This window comes from Podarcis erhardii, assembly GCF_964252035.2.
Source record: "Podarcis erhardii genome assembly, chromosome: 8".
NCBI lineage: Eukaryota > Metazoa > Chordata > Lepidosauria > Squamata > Lacertidae > Podarcis > Podarcis erhardii.
This window is the reverse complement of record NC_138499.1, coordinates 50509998-50528234: the sequence shown is the minus strand read 5'-3', so window position 1 is coordinate 50528234 and position 18237 is coordinate 50509998. Positions and strand designations below refer to the sequence as shown.

Genomic DNA, 18237 nt, shown 5'->3' with positions numbered 1-18237 from the left:
AAGGCCTGAATTCTGAACCTGATTTCTCAAAATATTTGGGTGACATTCCCACCCCAATGAGAAATAACACCTTCTTTTGAAATAAATGTGTGGTTAATGAAACTCTATGCCTGACTTTTGATAGCCTGCACTTCAGTTGCAAAGCAGGGCTCATGAGGTGTCTGGCCTTATGAAATCTCTGAGGGCCAAATACAGGGGCTCCATTGGAGGGCTGCATTCAGCCTCCCAGGCCTGAGGTTCCTCACATCTCTCGTGTGGCTGGTAAAGAAAAACATCTAAAGCTGGGTATTGGAAACTTGTTTGCATGGTTCTTTGTTAAGTAGAAATATATTATTTGTTGTTACTTACAGATTATTCTGCAGTATTTAAAATATTGGCACATCAAGTTATGTGATCTAACTTTGTCCCCACAGAATGTTTCAAGATGAGGAACTGGATGAATCAGAAAAATTCTACTCTACTCAGCCTCGTTTTTTGCTGCTAATTTATGCTTTGTATAATACCCTTGTGGCTCGTTCAGAAATGGTGTGTTTTTTTGTAATTATTCTTAATCACATGATCTCGGCCTCCATGATTACCCTTGTGCTTCCTATTCTTATATTCCTTTGGGCCATGCTTTCCGTCCCGAGGCCTAGCAAACGTTTTTGGATGACAGCTATAGTGTACACTGAGGTATGTTGATATTCTAATGATAATTTCTCATTTTTATGGAATGTTACCAAATTTTCAGTGATTAACATGAAGCTATTTTTCATCTTTCTCTGTTTTCTTTTTTTTTTTTTTTTTTTTTGCACAGGTAACAATTGTTATAAAATATTTTTTCCAGTTTGGCTTCTTTCCTTGGAATAAGCAACTAGAACTAAACAAGGACAAGCCTTACCATCCTCCCAATATTATTGGTGTTGAGAAGAAAGAGGGTTATGTTCACTATGACCTCGTTCAACTACTTGCTTTGTTTTTTCATCGATCCATTTTAAAGGTATTTTGGAATTTAAAAATGTATTTCATTGTTTTTAACTTTAGATTTTTATATAGAAGGATGTGGCTGACTTCCCATCATATCTGAATTGCGGTTTCCAAATTATAAATATTAAGAGTCGTGGAGTCACTTCTTAGGCTAAATGAAATGTTTTCACTGCAACATTTCATCAGATCTGAATATGATTAGTTAGCTGTCTTAATTTCTGATTTAAAGTTATAGCATGGATTGCTTATAAGCTTTTGTGAGCAAATAGCTCCACCAACTCAAAAGAACCAAGACTTTAAAACTGATCTTTGTCAACCAGAGTTTGGCCCTAAAACTTGTTTACAATTCTGTTGCATGCCTTTTCAACCATAACTAGCTTCACAAATCTTGATTAGGGCTGTGGTATTGAAGAATGCCTGAACTAAAGCTCCTCATTTTAGAAGTTAAGTAATGAACCAGCACACAAAGTTAAAATTAAGTATTTCAGTAGCTTTATTCTTTAAATATGGTGCACAAGAGGTTAAGTGACTTGAAGATAAGAATGTATACCATTAGCATGTGTATTTTATAAAGAGAAGGAATCCCAACAATAGCCAATTTTAAAATATAATATAATTTTAAATATAATTGCTTAACTTTATTTTTTTAGTGTCATGGATTGTGGGATGAAGATGATGGAGGAGACAACTGCAGCAGTAAAGGCGACTCTGATGATGAGTCAGTTGAGTCGGACAGGAGAGGTTCTGCTGGCTCTTTGACATCAGTCAATTTGGCAGCATCTGTTGAATCCATACATGTTCATTTCCCAGAGCAGCAGACTGCCATCCGTAGGAAAAGTTCAAGTAGTGGCTCACAGCTTTCTCACAGATCTAGCTTCTCCTCACACCGTTCAAAAAGAGGTATGCATTTGGTCCATGATCAAGACTCTAAAACAGAATGTGGCATTACACGTTGTACTTGCTTAGTCATTGATTTCTTGCCAGTGGCAGGAAACACCTTCTACTCTGAAGCAGCCACAGGGGAGACAGGAGAAGGAGACAGGGCAAGGCAAGGCAAGCAGAGAAGGCAAGTGAGGATACTTTAATTTAAACAAGGGAGAACAAGAGGCTGGAACAAGTGAGAGAGGCTGCAGTGGGGGGAAAGCACACTGGGGCAAGAGACAAGTGGAGAGAGATGAGGAGGTTGGCCAGAGGGTGCAGGAGGAAAAACGGAAGGACTGCCAAGCTGCACAAGTGGGAGGGGGAAATGGGGCAGCTGGAAGACTCACAGAGGAAAAGAAAACTCACAAATATTGGAGGGAAAGATGTATGAACTGGAGCAAGGATGAGAAATAATGGGAGCTTAAGAAATATGTGACTGTTTGGATGAAGGCAGGAGGAGTGAATTAAACTATGGGAACTAAGATGGAGATGTTACCCAACTTGATGACTTCTACAGGCAATGGGAAACTACCTTTTAGAGAAGTATCAATGGAGCTTTTTAGATCCTGCTTGTTCTTGCCCACCATTGTTTCAGCATGCCACAGTCTTCAAAGTTAAGACATCACAAGGAACTGTGGTTTATTTAAAATCAGGATTTGATCTCCTCCTTACGGGTACAAAGGAGGAGATGGATTACATCTGAATCATGCCAAAACTCTGTGAATTGCTTAGTACTTACCATAATCCAGGGTAAACGGAGGTTTAAGATTGATGTATCACTTTGTAATTTCTCCCCGCAACTGTTTTCTCAGGAAGTACCAGCACACGGAACAGCAGTCAAAAAGGAAGCAGTGTGCTGAGCATAAAACAAAAATCAAGAAAAGAACTTCTCATGGACAAGCTGCGGGAACAACTTATCATAGCTAAGGCATTTACCATTAAAAAGTGAGCAATTAAAGTTTGTATCAGTTTAAATGAAATCAGGAATTGATTCTGCAGTGCTCTGTGGAGGATTTTTAGAAGATTGCAATTCCATAAAAGGCTAATATCTGAAGGTTTAGTAACAAAGCACAATTCAGTCCTGAGGCTCCAAGTAACAGTTTTACCAGTGCGCTGATTCTCTCTTTGTTTGTCTTCATATTCTCCCACATTGTGTCTTTGTCCTTTTTCACTTGCCCTAAATGTTCTAGAGCAGGAGAGGGGAACCTTTTTCAGCTTGAGGGCCACAGTCTCTTCTGAGCAACCTTCCAAGGGCCACATGTCAGCAGTGGGAAAGACCAGAAACAATATTTGGCAGAGCAAAACAATGGACTTTCTACACACACATACACTCTGTTCTTCATCTGAACAATCAAACTGCATTATAAAAATTCAAGGACATATCCAAGTCAATCGAAAACACTCAATGAGGGTGTGAGGTACAATAGCTGAGGGGTGTGGCCTGGGGGAGAATACCAAGGACCAGAGAGAGAGAGGCCTGAGTCGTTATCTGCTTTCTCTACACCTAGGAATGGGCAAGAATGCAATGCAAGCCAGACCTTCAGGCTCACTTGGTTTTCTCAAGTTACAGGGAACCAGGCAGAGGGCCTTCTCGGTAGTGGCGCCCTCCCTGTGGAACGCCCTCCCACCAGATGTCAAAGAGAACAACTACTACCAGATTTTCAGAAGACATCTGAAGGCAGCCCTGTTTAGGGAAGCTTTTAATGTTTGATGTATTACAGTATTTTAATATTTTTTTGGAAGCCGCCCAGGGTGGCTGGGGAAGCCCAGCCAGATGGGCGGGGTATAAATAAATAAATAAATAAATAAATAAATAAATAAATAAATAAATAAATAAATATCATCATCATCGTCATCCCTCATATAGGACCAAAGGGCCATCATGGTCCCCAAGTCTGACTTCATTCCTTTTTTTAGTTATCTCTACGCAAATGTATACATTCTTGGGGGTAGTAAATTAAACTGCATAGTTCTTTACATAAAGTTATTTGTAAGACTGTATTTTCTGTTATTTCAGGACCCTTCAGGTATATGTGCCCATCAAACAGTTTTTCTACAATCTTATCCACCCAGATTACAGTGCTGTGACTGATGTTTATGTCCTGATGTTCCTTGCTGATACTGTCGACTTCATTATCATTGTGTTTGGATTCTGGGCTTTTGGGGTATGTTATAAGGAATTTGATGTATTTGGAATTTTTTTGTCATAAATGACTATCTCTTATGACAAATACTCCCTGTACCTTATTGCTCCTGTTTTTCTTTGCAGAAACACTCTGCAGCAGCAGATATCACCTCTTCGTTATCAGAGGACCAAGTGCCAAGTGCATTCTTAGTGATGGTGCTAATTCAGTTTGGAACCATGGTAGTAGATCGGGCACTGTATCTAAGAAAGACTGTCATGGGAAAAGTCATCTTCCAGGTCATACTTGTTTTTGGTATACACTTTTGGATGTTCTTTATCTTGCCTGGAGTGACAGAAAGGTACGTGTTTGGGTTGTTGTTGTTGTTTTAAAAAAATAATAATATTACGCTTTTAATTTAGCAGTGATTTAGTCTACTGCCTTAAAAAATGTGATAAAAGTATGTGTGTCTATATTAATTTTCTCCCATCTATTTTATGTTGCAGGAAATTTAGCCAAAATATTGTTGCACAACTTTGGTATTTTGTGAAATGTGTTTATTTTGGCTTATCGGCATATCAGATACGTTGTGGCTACCCAACTCGTGTACTTGGCAATTTCCTCACAAAAAGTTACAATTATGTAAACCTCTTCTTATTTCAGGGGTGAGTATGGCTATTTCTTTTCAGTCACACATTTATTTAGCTATAGTGACATTTACCCTCAAATAGGGTCTTCAAGAGTGGCATACAACTTTTAATATATATTTGAGTTATTCAGTATGATTTGATAATCATCAGTGCATCATCAGTGACCACAGAGCTGCTGCATGACAGGAAAATTTAAATCTCCTTTTTGCAGTCAAAGCAACTAGTCATGAATGATCAGAAACGTAACTAATCTTTTAGAACTCCCAAAAGTTAACCAAAACAATTAAAAATGAGCACATAAATCACCTGAAACCTTAAATGCTACAACATCTCTTTCAGCTTCTGCCTTCTGGAAGAAGGTATAGAGTTATAAAGGCCAGACTAGCCGCCTGAGAAACAGTTTTTCTCTGGTTTTAAATGCAGCATAAGGGGTCTCTATAGTATAGTGTATTTTAAAATGGGGTTTCAGAGTTTTTAGGGGTTTTTGAATGTTTTATGTAGTTTTTATGTAGTTTTATGTAGTTTTTTATGTAGTTTTATGTAGTTTTTCAATTTCATTGTTCTGCATGGGACAATGACCATAAAGATATCGGATATCGGATACTTGATTTAATATTCTTCAGTTAAAACAGAACCTTCACCTGTGATTATTTCTTTTTGTCTAGATTCCGCTTGGTACCATTCTTAACTGAGCTGAGGGCAGTAATGGACTGGGTTTGGACAGATACCACATTAAGCCTCTCTAGCTGGATCTGTGTTGAAGATATTTATGCTCATATATTCATCCTAAAGTGCTGGCGAGAGTCTGAAAAGGTAAGATTCCCCCCCCCCTAAAAAAACCCCATTTATTTTCATTAAATGTTTTATGAGGGCATAGATCATAGTGTAAGATCTTGAGGAAGCACAAGATAGAAAATTCATATCTGAAAATCATGCCTTTATACAAATCTATGATGGTATCGCTCTGCACAGTTCTGTTCACCACATCTCACGAGAGAGATTGTGTAGGTGGGAAAGATTCAGAAAAGGGTAGTCAAAAATGATTACGGGACTGGAGCAACTCCCTTAGGAAAAGTTATAATAAGAACCTAAGAACTTTGGGTTCTTAGATTCTTATTATATGAAGAGCCTGCTGGATCAGGCCAATGGCCCATGTAGTCCACCATAATGTTATCACAGTGGCCAGCCAGATGTCTGTGGGAAACCCAAAAGCAGGATCCAAGCACGAGAGCACTCTCCCTTCCTGTGGTATTCAGAAGCATAAAGGCTCCAAACATGCAGGCAGAGCATAGCCATCTTGGCTAGTAGCCATTGATAGTCATGGATTTATTATTAGCCACTTAGCAATTTTTGGAGTCTTTTACTTTGAAAAGAGGCAGGTAAAGACCGACAAGATGGAAGTGTAAAAACATGTATGGTACAGAGAAAGTGAATAGGGAGAAATGCTTTATCTCTCTCATAATACTAGATCCTGGGGTCATCTAGTGAAGCTGCGTGTTGGCATGTTGGAAGATTCAAAATAGATAAAAAGTACTTCTTCACCCAGTACATAGCTAAGCTATGGAATTCACTACCCTACCACAAGATGTAGTGACGACTACCAACCATGTCCTGCTGTCAATGGTTACTAGTCATGATGGCTAGAGAATGCCTCTGGGGGTCACAAATGGGAAAGTTCTGTTGCACTCCTGTCCTTTCCATAGGCATCTGGTTGGTTACTGTGAGAACAAGATGGTGGACTAGATGGGCCTTTGGTTTGATCCAATAGGGATCCTTTCTTTAAGAAAAATAAAATTATTTGCTTTTCTGTTTCATTATATCATCAACGCATACTGTGTTACAGATATACATAGGACAATAAGAAAGAAAAATAACAAATATATGAATATCAATGGTAATATAACTTATTTCTCCAATTTGTTTCACTATTATAAACCTTAACCTTTACTCTCCTTCCATTCTTTCCCTGGTTTCCTATCTGCTATCTTTTCAGTTGCGTTTTCTTACTTACTAAGTTGTTTTCATTACCTTACTTACACTATCCCACGTTGTAACCTCTACTGCAGAGTATTTTTTGTCAGCCTATTATGATTATTTTCTTATTGCAATATATTTCTATATAATCTATATACAATGTCCAAACCTCTATTAAATCCTTATCATCTTTATATCTCAATCTATTTGTCATGCTGGCAAATTCTATATATTCTAATATTTTAAGGTGCCATTTTTCTTGTGATCGTACCAGTACGATGCAATAGGGATCTTATGTTCTTACACTGATGGTGTTTCAAGTAGTTTTGTGCTCATCTAATTATCTTTCAGGTACCTTCACATATAAATAGACAATTGTGTCTGCAAATGTAAACCTCGAATTGTATACACATATTCCAGAGATGGTTTAAAAGCCTGACAAGAATTAAAACTGAAGGGTCCCATAAAATGTTAAGTTATTTCAGCTCTTCTTTTCAGAAGCCGTAAATTTAACAGTAGTTTAAAAAAACAACAACTAAGAATTTAGGACCAGGGCATAAAAAGTTATAACAGCTGAATCTGGTTCAAATGCAATGGTCCAAAAAGTTCCTTATTTACTTACCTGAAACAGGAACTCTTAACCAAAAGCAGAACTGTTCAACATAAATTCATGTGAACTGCAGGAAATAGCTTCTAAATGGACCACTGCAACATTTCAACTATGGGTGCACTCCAGATCCATTAAAAGCATTTGAAATGTTGCCACTGTCTTCAGTAGGAATTAGTTTGCAACTCTAATTTATTATTTTTGGCATACAATCCGTATTTTGCATGCATTGTTAGCTTTTTTGAGCCAGTATAGGCTAATCCTGTAAATTCCTGTATGTCCAGTTTATTTCCTTTTCACTGTTGTTTTTTTTTTAAGATTACAGTAACCCCACCATCACCTTTTTATGAGTTATGGTGTCTAATTTAATAACCCATCTTCCTCAACTGATAGACCCAGGGACTGTCTAAAGGCCTTTTCTCACAACTGCTTCTAGGCTTGATGCCCCCCAAACAGCCTGTGTTGAATGTTAGCAGATATTGGTGCATGCTGAACTAGTAATATACTACCATTGCCCTGTACTGCCTTAGACTTTAGTATGCCACTGCAGACTCCAACATGTGGGTGGAATGCCAAAAGCTGAATTCACTGCATGACAGAATATATTCAGGATGCACAAATGGTTGTTTCCTGTGGCTGCCATATGCTGAAGTGATTCTGAAAATAAGACCCAAAGCAATCACTGAAGGAACACCCTAAAAACCTGGCTAGAAATCTACCCAGATAGATTAAGACAAGGTACTGCAAAGGGCTTTTTACATCAAACTCATTGCTATCCTATGCAAAACAAGTGCTATTATACTCATGCTATTATACTAGGTATTTGGTTTAAGATGTTTCCAGCTCACTGTCCACCCCCATCCTTGGATGATAATGTTTTTCTTAAGGGTGACCAACCTATCCTGCAATCTGCAGCCTTCTAATAACATTTAAATGATTAACTATGGATGGCAAGACAGGGGCTTACGGCTCCTTGAAATATGAAATATATATATGGCTAAAATAAGTATACACTAAATTTTGGGAGATGCTTGTAACATATAGTTTATATATATATATATTTAAAAAATACATAAGGTTCTGAGTTTAGAAGATTGCTCATAAAATCCAAAAGTAAAATAATGTTTAAAAATTCTAGAAAAAGCGCAATATAGTCTCCTAATGTTTTACATTGCTAATTACAGCGATATCCACAGCCAAGGGGCCAGAAGAAGAAGAAGGTTGTGAAATACGGAATGGGTGGCATGATTATCGTCTTGCTGATTTGCATCGTTTGGTTCCCTCTGCTCTTCATGTCTCTAATTAAATCTGTTGCAGGCGTCACAAATAAACCTCTTGATGTATCCATTACAATAACTTTAGGAGGTTATCAGGTACGAACAAGAAACTAAAATGTCATCTTTCCCTTCATCTGTTTCCTTTAAATACTAAACGTTCCTTATATAAATATATGTCAGGAGTTGCCAGCCCAGTGCCCATGGCTGTGAAGGCCCTTACTGCTGCCCCTGGGTTTTTTCATTTAAAAAAACAAACACCCAAGTCTCTTAGCCCTCCTAGAAGGCAAGATATGTGATTTCTGTGAAATAAGAGTGAGTGTGGGATGCCCACCTTGTATATTTTTCCTGCCACTGAGGAATTCTCCCAGTTGCTGCAGTGTGTGTAAAATCAGTGTTCTGTGAGCTCCACAATCTGGACCAGCCCTAAAGACATAGCTGGTTCAGAGAAGGTTGGCTGCCTCGATAAATGCCTTGAATTTTGATTCTTTTTTTTAAAAAAAATCCTGATTCTGTTATTAAACTCTGTGTTCTTACTCTCCAGCCTATTTTTACTATGAGTGCTCAGCAGAGTCAACTAAAAAATATGACACCAGCGGAATATAGCAGTTTCCTAAAGAGTTTTCGCTCTAATACAGTAAGTAATTTTATTTCTTTTAAGTGCCTGCTGAACTTTTAAGGTATCAAGTGATTTAGAAGTGCTTTGAAACAAACAAATAAACACAGTGAAGGCTGTAGTTCACAGCAACTGTAGTTGTAGTTTTAAAGCGACAAGAACTGAGACATTCTTTATGAGCGTTCTGTGAGGTAGATTCTCCATGTCATATTTCCAACTGATTTTATGATTAATAGAATTTTCATACTTTGTAATGGCAAAATACTGGGTGGAAAGCACTGGCATTAACTGTAGAGTTATTTCCATCTGCCTGTAATACCAGAATCTTTGTCATGGCATAAAGCATGTCAAGCTTTAGGATGCTGCACTGACAAAATGTGTTGCAGTTGTTTGCTCTACCTGGGTGAAGTTTGCTGATTCAGCACTTCCCCTTGCATTCAGCTATTGCCCTAGTCATAGTACATAATATTTTCTCCAAACTGCCTCTCCCTCCATCTTTTTGTGGGCTACTGAAGAATGATACCAGCAACAAGTACCAAAAAGAATTTGAAGGCAAAGGGATAAAAGCTTCATCTTCCTCCTTTTTTTTTTAGGCTGCTCTACAGTTTCTAGAAAACTATGGTAATGAAGATATAACAGTTGCACAGCTAGAAGGCAATTCAAATTCCTTATGGACTATCAGCCCTCCCAGCAGGAAAAAAATGATTGATGAGCTCAATGCAGAGAATGCTGAATTTTCTGTAGTTATTTCATGGAGTATTCAAAGGTATGGCCTCATTGCTAACATATAGTGTTATTCAAAACAAAATAAAAAAATTCCTTCCAGTAGCACCTTAAAGACCAACTAAGTTAGTTCTTGGTATGAGCTTTCGTGTGCATGCACACTTCTTCAGATACACAGTGCTACTGGAAGGAATTTTTTTCTTTTGTTTTGACTATGGCAGACCAACACGGCTACCTATCTGTATATAGTGTTATTGCTGTTTGTCTAGTGACTGACACAATCCCTACATATCATTGCTTAGGGATCACTTTGTCTAAGGTTCCTTGGCACTAGGAGCCAGCTAAAAGCCCCCCTGCCAAATCCATGAGCTCCCTGAAGAACACATACATTCTGGTACAATTGTGGTAAATCCGGATCACTTGTTTGTCATCTCTTAGAAAATGGAAAGAAGCAAGGACAAACGCCTCCCATCATGACATTCTCGGTGCAGCAAAATTATTAGCATCAAATAAAAGACAGTTGGGTTTTCTGATAGTACTTGGATGTAGATGTTGCTTCAACAGGGGGCAGGGCAATTATTTTTGAACCACTGCAGTTATGGGTCCAGTGTACCTGAAGGAGCATCTCTACCCTCATTGTCCAGCCCGGACACTGAGGTCCAGTGCCAAGGGCCTTCTGGCGGTTCCCTCACTGTGAGAAGTGAGGTTACAGGGAACCAGGCAGAGGGCCTTCTTGGTAGTGGCACCTGCGCTGTGGAACGCCCTCCCATCAGATGTCAAGGCAATAAGCAACTACCTTACTTTTAAAAGACAACTAAAGGCAGCCCTGTTTAGGAAAGTTTTTAATGTTTAATGCTGTATTGTGTTTTTTTCGGTTGGGAGCTGCCCAGACTGGCTGGGGAAACCCAGCCAGATGGGCGGAGTATAAATAATAAATTATTATAATATTATTATTATTATTATAGGATTGAGTTGCCAATGGTCATGGAGCGGTAATTTGCCCAAAAGCAAATCTAATGGGGATTCACCCAATCTGAACTATCCTGACCAATGTACGGATTGGATTTGTTTCTGCTCTTGAATCTGCACATTGCTGGATCCTCCATTCATACCTCATACAGATCTCACATGTTAAGACTGCCTCTGTGTCTACCTTGTTTTTTAAAAGGAGGTGCAGATGCCTTGTGGCTATTTGGCCAGCAATTCCTGCAATTCCCTACAATGAAAAGAAAGAAAGTTCCCTAGGAGTAATCAATCCTACCCTCCATATTCCTGTCTGTTGCAGAACTGGGGGTCTGCCAGAATTGGGTCTTGGCCTTCATTCCTAGTTCTCAAAGAAATATAACATAGTCTATCACCCAGTGAGAATGGCATTTTGAATACAGCAAAGTCAGAGCAATTGTACATTCATCAACTGTTGCACCGCCTTACTCTTGTTCATACATTTTCTTAAAGAAACCTCTCCCTTGGAGCAAAAGCAGAAATAGCATCTGATAAACAGAGTCACAACCTACGAAAGCAAGCAAGAAAACTTATTGCTAAAATGATGGACAACCAAATGCAACCTGCACCTGTGTAAGTCATTTTCTATGCTTATTAATATGTTGATTTTTCTTATAAGCAGAGCTACAAATTACTGACTTAGGCAAAGAAAATTGCAATATTGCAACTCCTGTAAAAATGTGTTGCAACTGTTGCCTTATTTCCAAAGTGGCATTTTGTAGTTATTTCGATTTTCAGTAAGATAACCTCATTTAACTATATTTATCCTTCTGCACTTTCTTATAATGAAGTGGGGAGGAGTCCTATCTACCATCTGCTGTGTGCATGCACATGCGCTACCAAACAAAGATGTTGATGTTGTCAGCTTTGGCAGTTAGCTATTGGAGAAAGGCTGAATTATTGCAGGCCAGAGGCACCTGAAGGGGAGAGAGGCAAAAGTAGAAAGGAAGGGAGATGCTGAGAAATGCATACAATAAGATGCAACCTGAAGCTCTCATGTGGCCCTCATTCTATCCTAAGTGGAGAATATTTAGCGGAGGCAGAGCTAGCTACTGACAGAAAAATACTGTAAATTCCATTAAAACAGAGCTTTCCAAACTGTCTTGCGACACACTAGTGTGTTGGTGTGTCATGTGAACACTTCTCCTGGGGCTGGAAAGGAGTTAGTTTAACCTTCAGTCTGCTAGTAAAACTGAATTACTGTGTTGTGAAATAATGCATGTCTACAAACACCAACTTGAAAAGTTTGGAAAGCTCTGCATTAGAATCCAGTGCCATGAAGAATATTCCCAGGTTTGACTGTGGTCTCGTTGTTTAGGACTTTCATGTTGTAAAAATTATATCCAAGGCAAATTTCAAATGACCTTGTATTGGTATTTCCCTCAATTTATTTTTCTTTTGCAGAATACTGCATGAAGTGTATCCACGCTATATCAAGGCACCTAGTGATTCTGTTGCAAAACCCATAAAGCAGCTCTTGACAGGTATGGAGTGATCCACTGCTCATTTCTAACATGAATATTATTTCATAATGCACCCTGATTCAGACACTTTATTGTCTAGATTGCATGACTGCCTGTATAGGGTGGGTACAGGAGCTGAAGCAAAATTCCTCAGATAACAGCTGAAATTAAGATAATTTGCACATGAGATACTGACAAAATGGTTTGTTTGGTTTTTGTAGATGGAAAAAATGAAGACATCACTGTTTCACTGTCCAGGCATAATGAAACTGAGTGGTGGGTTCTGAACCAGACTAAAAAAACTCTAGGAGCAGGAAATACAAGTCTGGAACTTATTGTGTTCAGTGACAAAGTTAGCCCTCCTAGCCTGGGATTCTTGGCAGGCTATGGGTAAGCAACCATCTTCTACAAATATCATGTGAGGGGTTTTGCAGAGAAGCAGTTTAAAGAAGCCACCTTTGCACATGGTGACCTCTAACTCCTGGGAGGAAGAGGTGGCTTGGGCTGCCCTTGCCTCGCGAGGAGCTCTCCCCCTCCTCCTGCCGGAAGATGGGCTCTAGGGTGGGTCTTCTGAGGGTGGTGTAAGAAAAAAAAGCACTGGGCATCAATATATCTGCCAGAATGAGGGGCAGACCATGCTGATGGCTTCACTTGGCGGTATATTGTGGGTGAAACTGCCACTGAGCCCCTCTGCCTCCAGCACGCCAAGGGACAAGACAAGCTGCAGCTGAGTGAAACTGCAGTACAGCTTGTTCCTCCCTCCACTTCTTTAAGCTGCCTGGCTAAGGAGTGTGCAGCTGTCCTTGCCTCAGCCAAGCAGTTTTATGGAGCCCCTGAGCCAGCAGCAGGGTGGGGGCTCTGTTAAAGTGCTCCCACTCACCAGCTGAGGGAGCCCTGATCCTTCTCCTGCTTGTATGCTGGGGAGCAGGAGGCTTCACACGGCCCAGATGAAGTCTAACATTGCCTCTGGCTTGCACAAGCTGGAGATGGGGGGTGGGTCCTCTGTTAGACTTCTCCCAGCAGAGTCAGGCCATCTCTCTTCCTTGGAGAAAGAGGCAGCCTCTCCATGCGCTTGTGTGCCTTTGCCTGGGAGGGTGGGCTGCATCTTTCCTCCCGGGGTGAACAAGGAAAGTGGCACTGCACCCACACAGGCAAAGGCAGCTACCGCCACCTGGTCCACCTTCAGGGAGTGGGGGGCAAGCAGGCTGCCTCTTTCTTGCCCACTGCCTGCGCTGGCAAAGGCAGAGAAAGCACTGTAAATGGAGCCTGTCCAGCTCAGTCGGCATCTTTGGACAGTGAGGGGAGGGAGAGCGGCCTCTTTCCTGGGAGAAAGAAGTAGCTCGCCCGCCTCAACGCAGCAAAGACAGCTCCCTCAGGTGTAATGGAGCCCCCACCTCGCCTCTGGCTTGTGTGAACTGGTGGCACCTTTAAACTTCTCCATTCAGGGGCACACAGCTGCCTGTCCCTCAATGGAGACAGTGGGGCTTGCTCAGCTGGAGGGTGGGAGCTTTTCTGCCTCCCAGCTGAGCAGCAGGCACCTTGGCCCTGGCCTGCGAGGCACTGGGGTAAAAGCACCTCAGCTCCTGCAGTGAGAGCTGAGGCAGTTTCACCCCATGCCTTGCCAGCTGGGGCCAAAACAACTTGTTTCAACATCACGGTGTATCGCCAAACCACAATGTTTGGATGATGATACATCGTGATGTTGAAATCCTAATATTGCCCAGCCCTACTCCTAATCATTCAGCTTGCTAAGCCTTCATTTGATGAAACCATGTTGATACAAGCAGGCTACCACAATCCTAGATTTTAATGACTTTGTAAACATCTGGCATAAGTCTTCTATCCTTACCTTTACAGAAACTACATTCAAGCATGTGTCATAGTACTTGCATATTCTTCCCCTGTTACTTGTGCCTCTGTCTTTCCATCTCTTTCCTAAGTCAGACTTTATGTTGTATACTTCCCTCAGGACAGGGACATTTCTTTTTGGTGAGGTAGGAAAGAAAAGTAATTTGGATGAATTAATCTATTAAAATGAAAGTGAATTATAAATTGGCTGTATTTTTATGTTTTACTTTCTTCTCAGTATCCACATTTCATAATTCTGTGATTACATTTTAAATCTTTTCACATTTTAAAATATTATTACCTTTCCCCCCCCTTGTTTTGCAGCATCATGGGATTATATGCTTCAGTCGTCCTGGTAATAGGAAAATTTGTCCGTGAGTTCTTCAGTGGGATTTCCCACTCCATAATGTTTGAAGAGCTTCCCAATGTAGATCGCATCCTCAAATTGTGCACCGACATCTTCTTAGTGCGGGAGACTGGTGAACTGGAATTGGAAGAAGATTTATATGCCAAATTAATATTCCTGTACCGCTCCCCAGAGACTATGATCAAATGGACTAGAGAAAAAACAAATTGATCTTTTCGGGATTTGCATTGTAATTCAAGATGACTTCAACTGGTTGTCGTTTTTTTAAAAAACAAAACAAAGCACAACATTCTCTTAAGAGGGAAGCCTTTTATAATTAGGTAGCAATGAATTTTCTGTTTGTGGAGTTCATTTGGCTCCCTAGAAATATATGCTGCCTTTCAAATCAAAGATGAAGAAAGCTAGCCTTTGTTTTCAAATACAACTCCTCTAACATCAGAGAAATCTGCTTTTCATTTTAGTGAACAAAATATTCTGCATCCATGTCTGACTTGGGCTTCAGCTCTCATTCTCAAGGGAAAAAGAAGGCTATCACAGCTGAATTAATCAGATTCTGGAGTGGTGTGCAATATGCTGTTTTGCATCACTTTCAAGGGACAGCAGTGATCTGAGGAGTTGTTCTAGAAAATCCAAGACAATGGATTACAGAGGGTGCTGAAGGCAACTTTGTTATGTGCATTTCTAGAAAACCAGATCTGCAGATGTACTTCTGGAAGGAAAAAAACTTCACTGACATTATCTTTAACTGCCTTATTTTATTTGAACAATTAACAGGAGGCATTGAAAACATCAGTGAATTTACTCAGGAAAATAAAAACTGTCAAAAGTTTTACTAGCGAATAATGATTATGGTGAAGTGTTGTAATATTTTGCTGCGCCAATTGCTCCCAAGTAGCCAGGTATTTTTTAAAATAAGCCAGTTGAACTTTATGATGCCTTTGGCTTGTTCAAATATAGTATGTTTGGCAAAACAAATTATCGTTTGTTTTAATATCTAAACTCAAGCCTCTCCAAAAACAATGGTTGGTTGGGAGCTGACAAACTCGCACCTGAAGCCACAGTTTAGAGCTGGTTTACAAACCACAGTGCGCGCCGACTGTGGTTTGCTGTTATGTCTGAATTCACAGACCATTGACAAACCACAGTTAGGGCCATTGCTCTGCTTTAAGAGGCTGCTGCACCATGGAAATTAGAATGAATTTAAGAAGCTTGAGTCTTGGCCAGCTGGGAAAGGACAAGAAGCTTTAAACTGTTGTATTACTGTTGTACATTGGAAAGGTCAAAACCATGGTGTGATTTTTTTTAAACGGTGAATACCATTAATCATGGTTTTGCATTTCATTTGAACCCAGCCTTTGATTTCTTGGAAACATTTAAAGACAAAATAGTGGAAAGCATGTTGTAGGAAGCAAAAGAAAAAGATCACCCTATACAGACGTTTAAATGTAAACCATCTGACTTCTACCTAGTATTTCCTTCCAGTGTTTCAGGTATACAGAAATGTTAACATATGCAAATTCTCGTTTTTATGTCCAGGATGTGTTTTTAAAGTTCCTAATTATGATAAAACATATATATAATGAGCTTGAAAAAAGGGGCTTTTTCTTAAATTATTGCTGTTGGTGAACACCGGCTATTTAGCAGAGGACAGTGTAGCATGAACATTTATGTGTTGCAATGTAATTTGCATTACATGGTTTAGAAAATGCAATTTCTCAGCAACAGAAAAATCACTGAATGGATAAGGTATGCTAAGGGGTTTTACTGTGCAGTTTTCACTCCATACTGACAAATAAAGCACATGCTGCAAAGTCATTTCAGAAGTATTTTTTCATATGCTTGTTTACATTGAATGAATTTTTTTTATAAACTGAAAGTGTCTACGTAGTGAGATTGTCAGTAATCATTGAACTATCATAACTATTTATTGTATTTGATAATGTTACAAGTCACTAGAAGGTAGATGGGAACTGAACAGGAAACTGTAAAATTACTTGCACATTTTAGTCTAGGGGTGTATGTTAGGTAGAAGAAAATTGTGACATGACATGCCCACACAGTTGATCTGTTTCCATCAAAACATTGCTGGTATATTTCAATACTGTGAAAATTAGCATATTGACACTAGGAAGTGCACACCAAAATAAACCACTTTGGGATATTGCACCAATAAAACGCATGGTGACTCGACACATATTCAAATGTTATTATAATTTCCTAACAAAACATAGTTAGTCTAGCTCTCCTTGTAAAAAAACCATTGACGGAAGCAACATAAACAACGTCCTTTAAAGACTTAAATGAAGTGTTTACAAATACCATATATGCAGACCCTAAACTTACACAAGATGAAAACTTGCATACATTAGACTTCACTTAGAAATCAGATGTTTCAGGGCCCTTTGTTCCCATTTTTTACACATTTTCCTCCCTTTACCTATGTAGCTAAATGCACCTACTATGTAGCTAAATGCACCTATCCAGAATGAGTGGCCATCACCTCATATTGGGGCTGCAAATTCTATGAGCTAATTATGTGTTATGTATGGCTGTCCTATTTCCATTCAATTTCATTGAATGGCTTCATGTTCTAGTACTAGGAAAGAGACGAAAACGTCTCTCTCCACTTTCGGCACACTATGCATGATTTTATAAGCCTCTCAAAACTTTCCCACTTTAGACATCTTTTTTCTAAAGTATAATGCCCCAGAAGGTGCTGCAGTTCCTGCTGACTTTGTAATTGTTAATATGTCTCTGCCTTCTTGACCTCTGCTAGTTATTTATTACTCCTCCATTCTCAAGCCATACTTGTCACTTTGGGCCAGTAATCATCATTTTAAAGGAAATGCTTCCCACGGAAATTGTAACAATACATGAAGATTTGTGCAGTCCTCAAATGCTATCTGCTAGGAAATAAAAGTCCTTTGTACATGTCCTGTGTCCTCAAGGTGCTGTGTCCCTCAGTACAGGACTGGACATAGAAAACAGCAGATTATTTGAATCTTCCAAAACTCTACTGCCTTTTTCTGATCAAAGCGATATAGGGCTCTAAGTAGCATGGTTGAGCTCTACACAACCACCAAAGCAGATTAAAGTCTTAAATCACATTTAAATCCTTACTGAATGAAAACTGTGTGTCTGATTATCTCTCCTGTACATGCATGTTATTTATAAAGCATAACTTTTTTCAAAGAATTAATTATATGTATCTTCTTTTTTTAGAACAACGTTGTGATACATTACACCTAGGGATCGTCCTTGATTAGTACCAGGACCATGTCCTGGAACATGTGAAGTAATAAAGTACCTCCAGCTTTGTGCAGAGTGCTTTTCTCTTGCCACTGAGTAACCAACTGCAGTCTTTCCCATCACATTAGGATTAAAACTTTCATGACCAGGCAAATGGCATGGCATCCAAGTATGCCTGAGCCCTGGTGACTATTTCTTGAAGATAAGCACTATCCAATAATGGAAGTGTTTTTTCTGTTAGAGCAAGAACTTCTAGAAAGATGGCTCCAAGAATGGCTTAAGCTCATTTCCATGGTAAGGTTAAACACCATGAATGTCTGTGGGGATCATTGCAAGTCAGTCAGCAAAAGTGATGAAGTGTGCTTTCTATGTGATACTACGAACCTTGGGGTGGAAATATAGCTATCTATCTAATGTACCTCTAGGACCCAGCCTCTCATTTAAACAAAAATCA

At 39.5% G+C, this 18237-nt stretch overlaps 1 protein-coding gene across 7 annotated transcripts in view; it reads left to right on the top strand.

Annotated features, from left to right (window-relative positions):
- PIEZO2 (piezo type mechanosensitive ion channel component 2) overlaps nucleotides 1-16349 on the top strand; it is a 195823-nt gene extending 179474 nt beyond the window's left edge. For all 7 annotated transcript variants that reach the window (XM_081873517.1, XM_081873521.1, XM_081873520.1 and 4 more), the window contains 15 exons: nucleotides 414-672; nucleotides 797-979; nucleotides 1617-1866; nucleotides 2700-2832; nucleotides 3905-4052; nucleotides 4157-4371; nucleotides 4517-4675; nucleotides 5326-5473; nucleotides 8426-8614; nucleotides 9060-9152; nucleotides 9725-9897; nucleotides 11310-11429; nucleotides 12261-12340; nucleotides 12541-12709; nucleotides 14492-16349. In XM_081873517.1, the coding sequence (XP_081729643.1) occupies nucleotides 414-672; nucleotides 797-979; nucleotides 1617-1866; nucleotides 2700-2832; nucleotides 3905-4052; nucleotides 4157-4371; nucleotides 4517-4675; nucleotides 5326-5473; nucleotides 8426-8614; nucleotides 9060-9152; nucleotides 9725-9897; nucleotides 11310-11429; nucleotides 12261-12340; nucleotides 12541-12709; nucleotides 14492-14744 (2572 nt within the window). In that variant the 3' untranslated portion in view covers nucleotides 14745-16349. The remainder of the gene's footprint in view (nucleotides 1-413; nucleotides 673-796; nucleotides 980-1616; nucleotides 1867-2699; nucleotides 2833-3904; nucleotides 4053-4156; nucleotides 4372-4516; nucleotides 4676-5325; nucleotides 5474-8425; nucleotides 8615-9059; nucleotides 9153-9724; nucleotides 9898-11309; nucleotides 11430-12260; nucleotides 12341-12540; nucleotides 12710-14491) is intronic.
- The last annotated feature ends 1888 nt before the right edge of the window (nucleotides 16350-18237 follow it).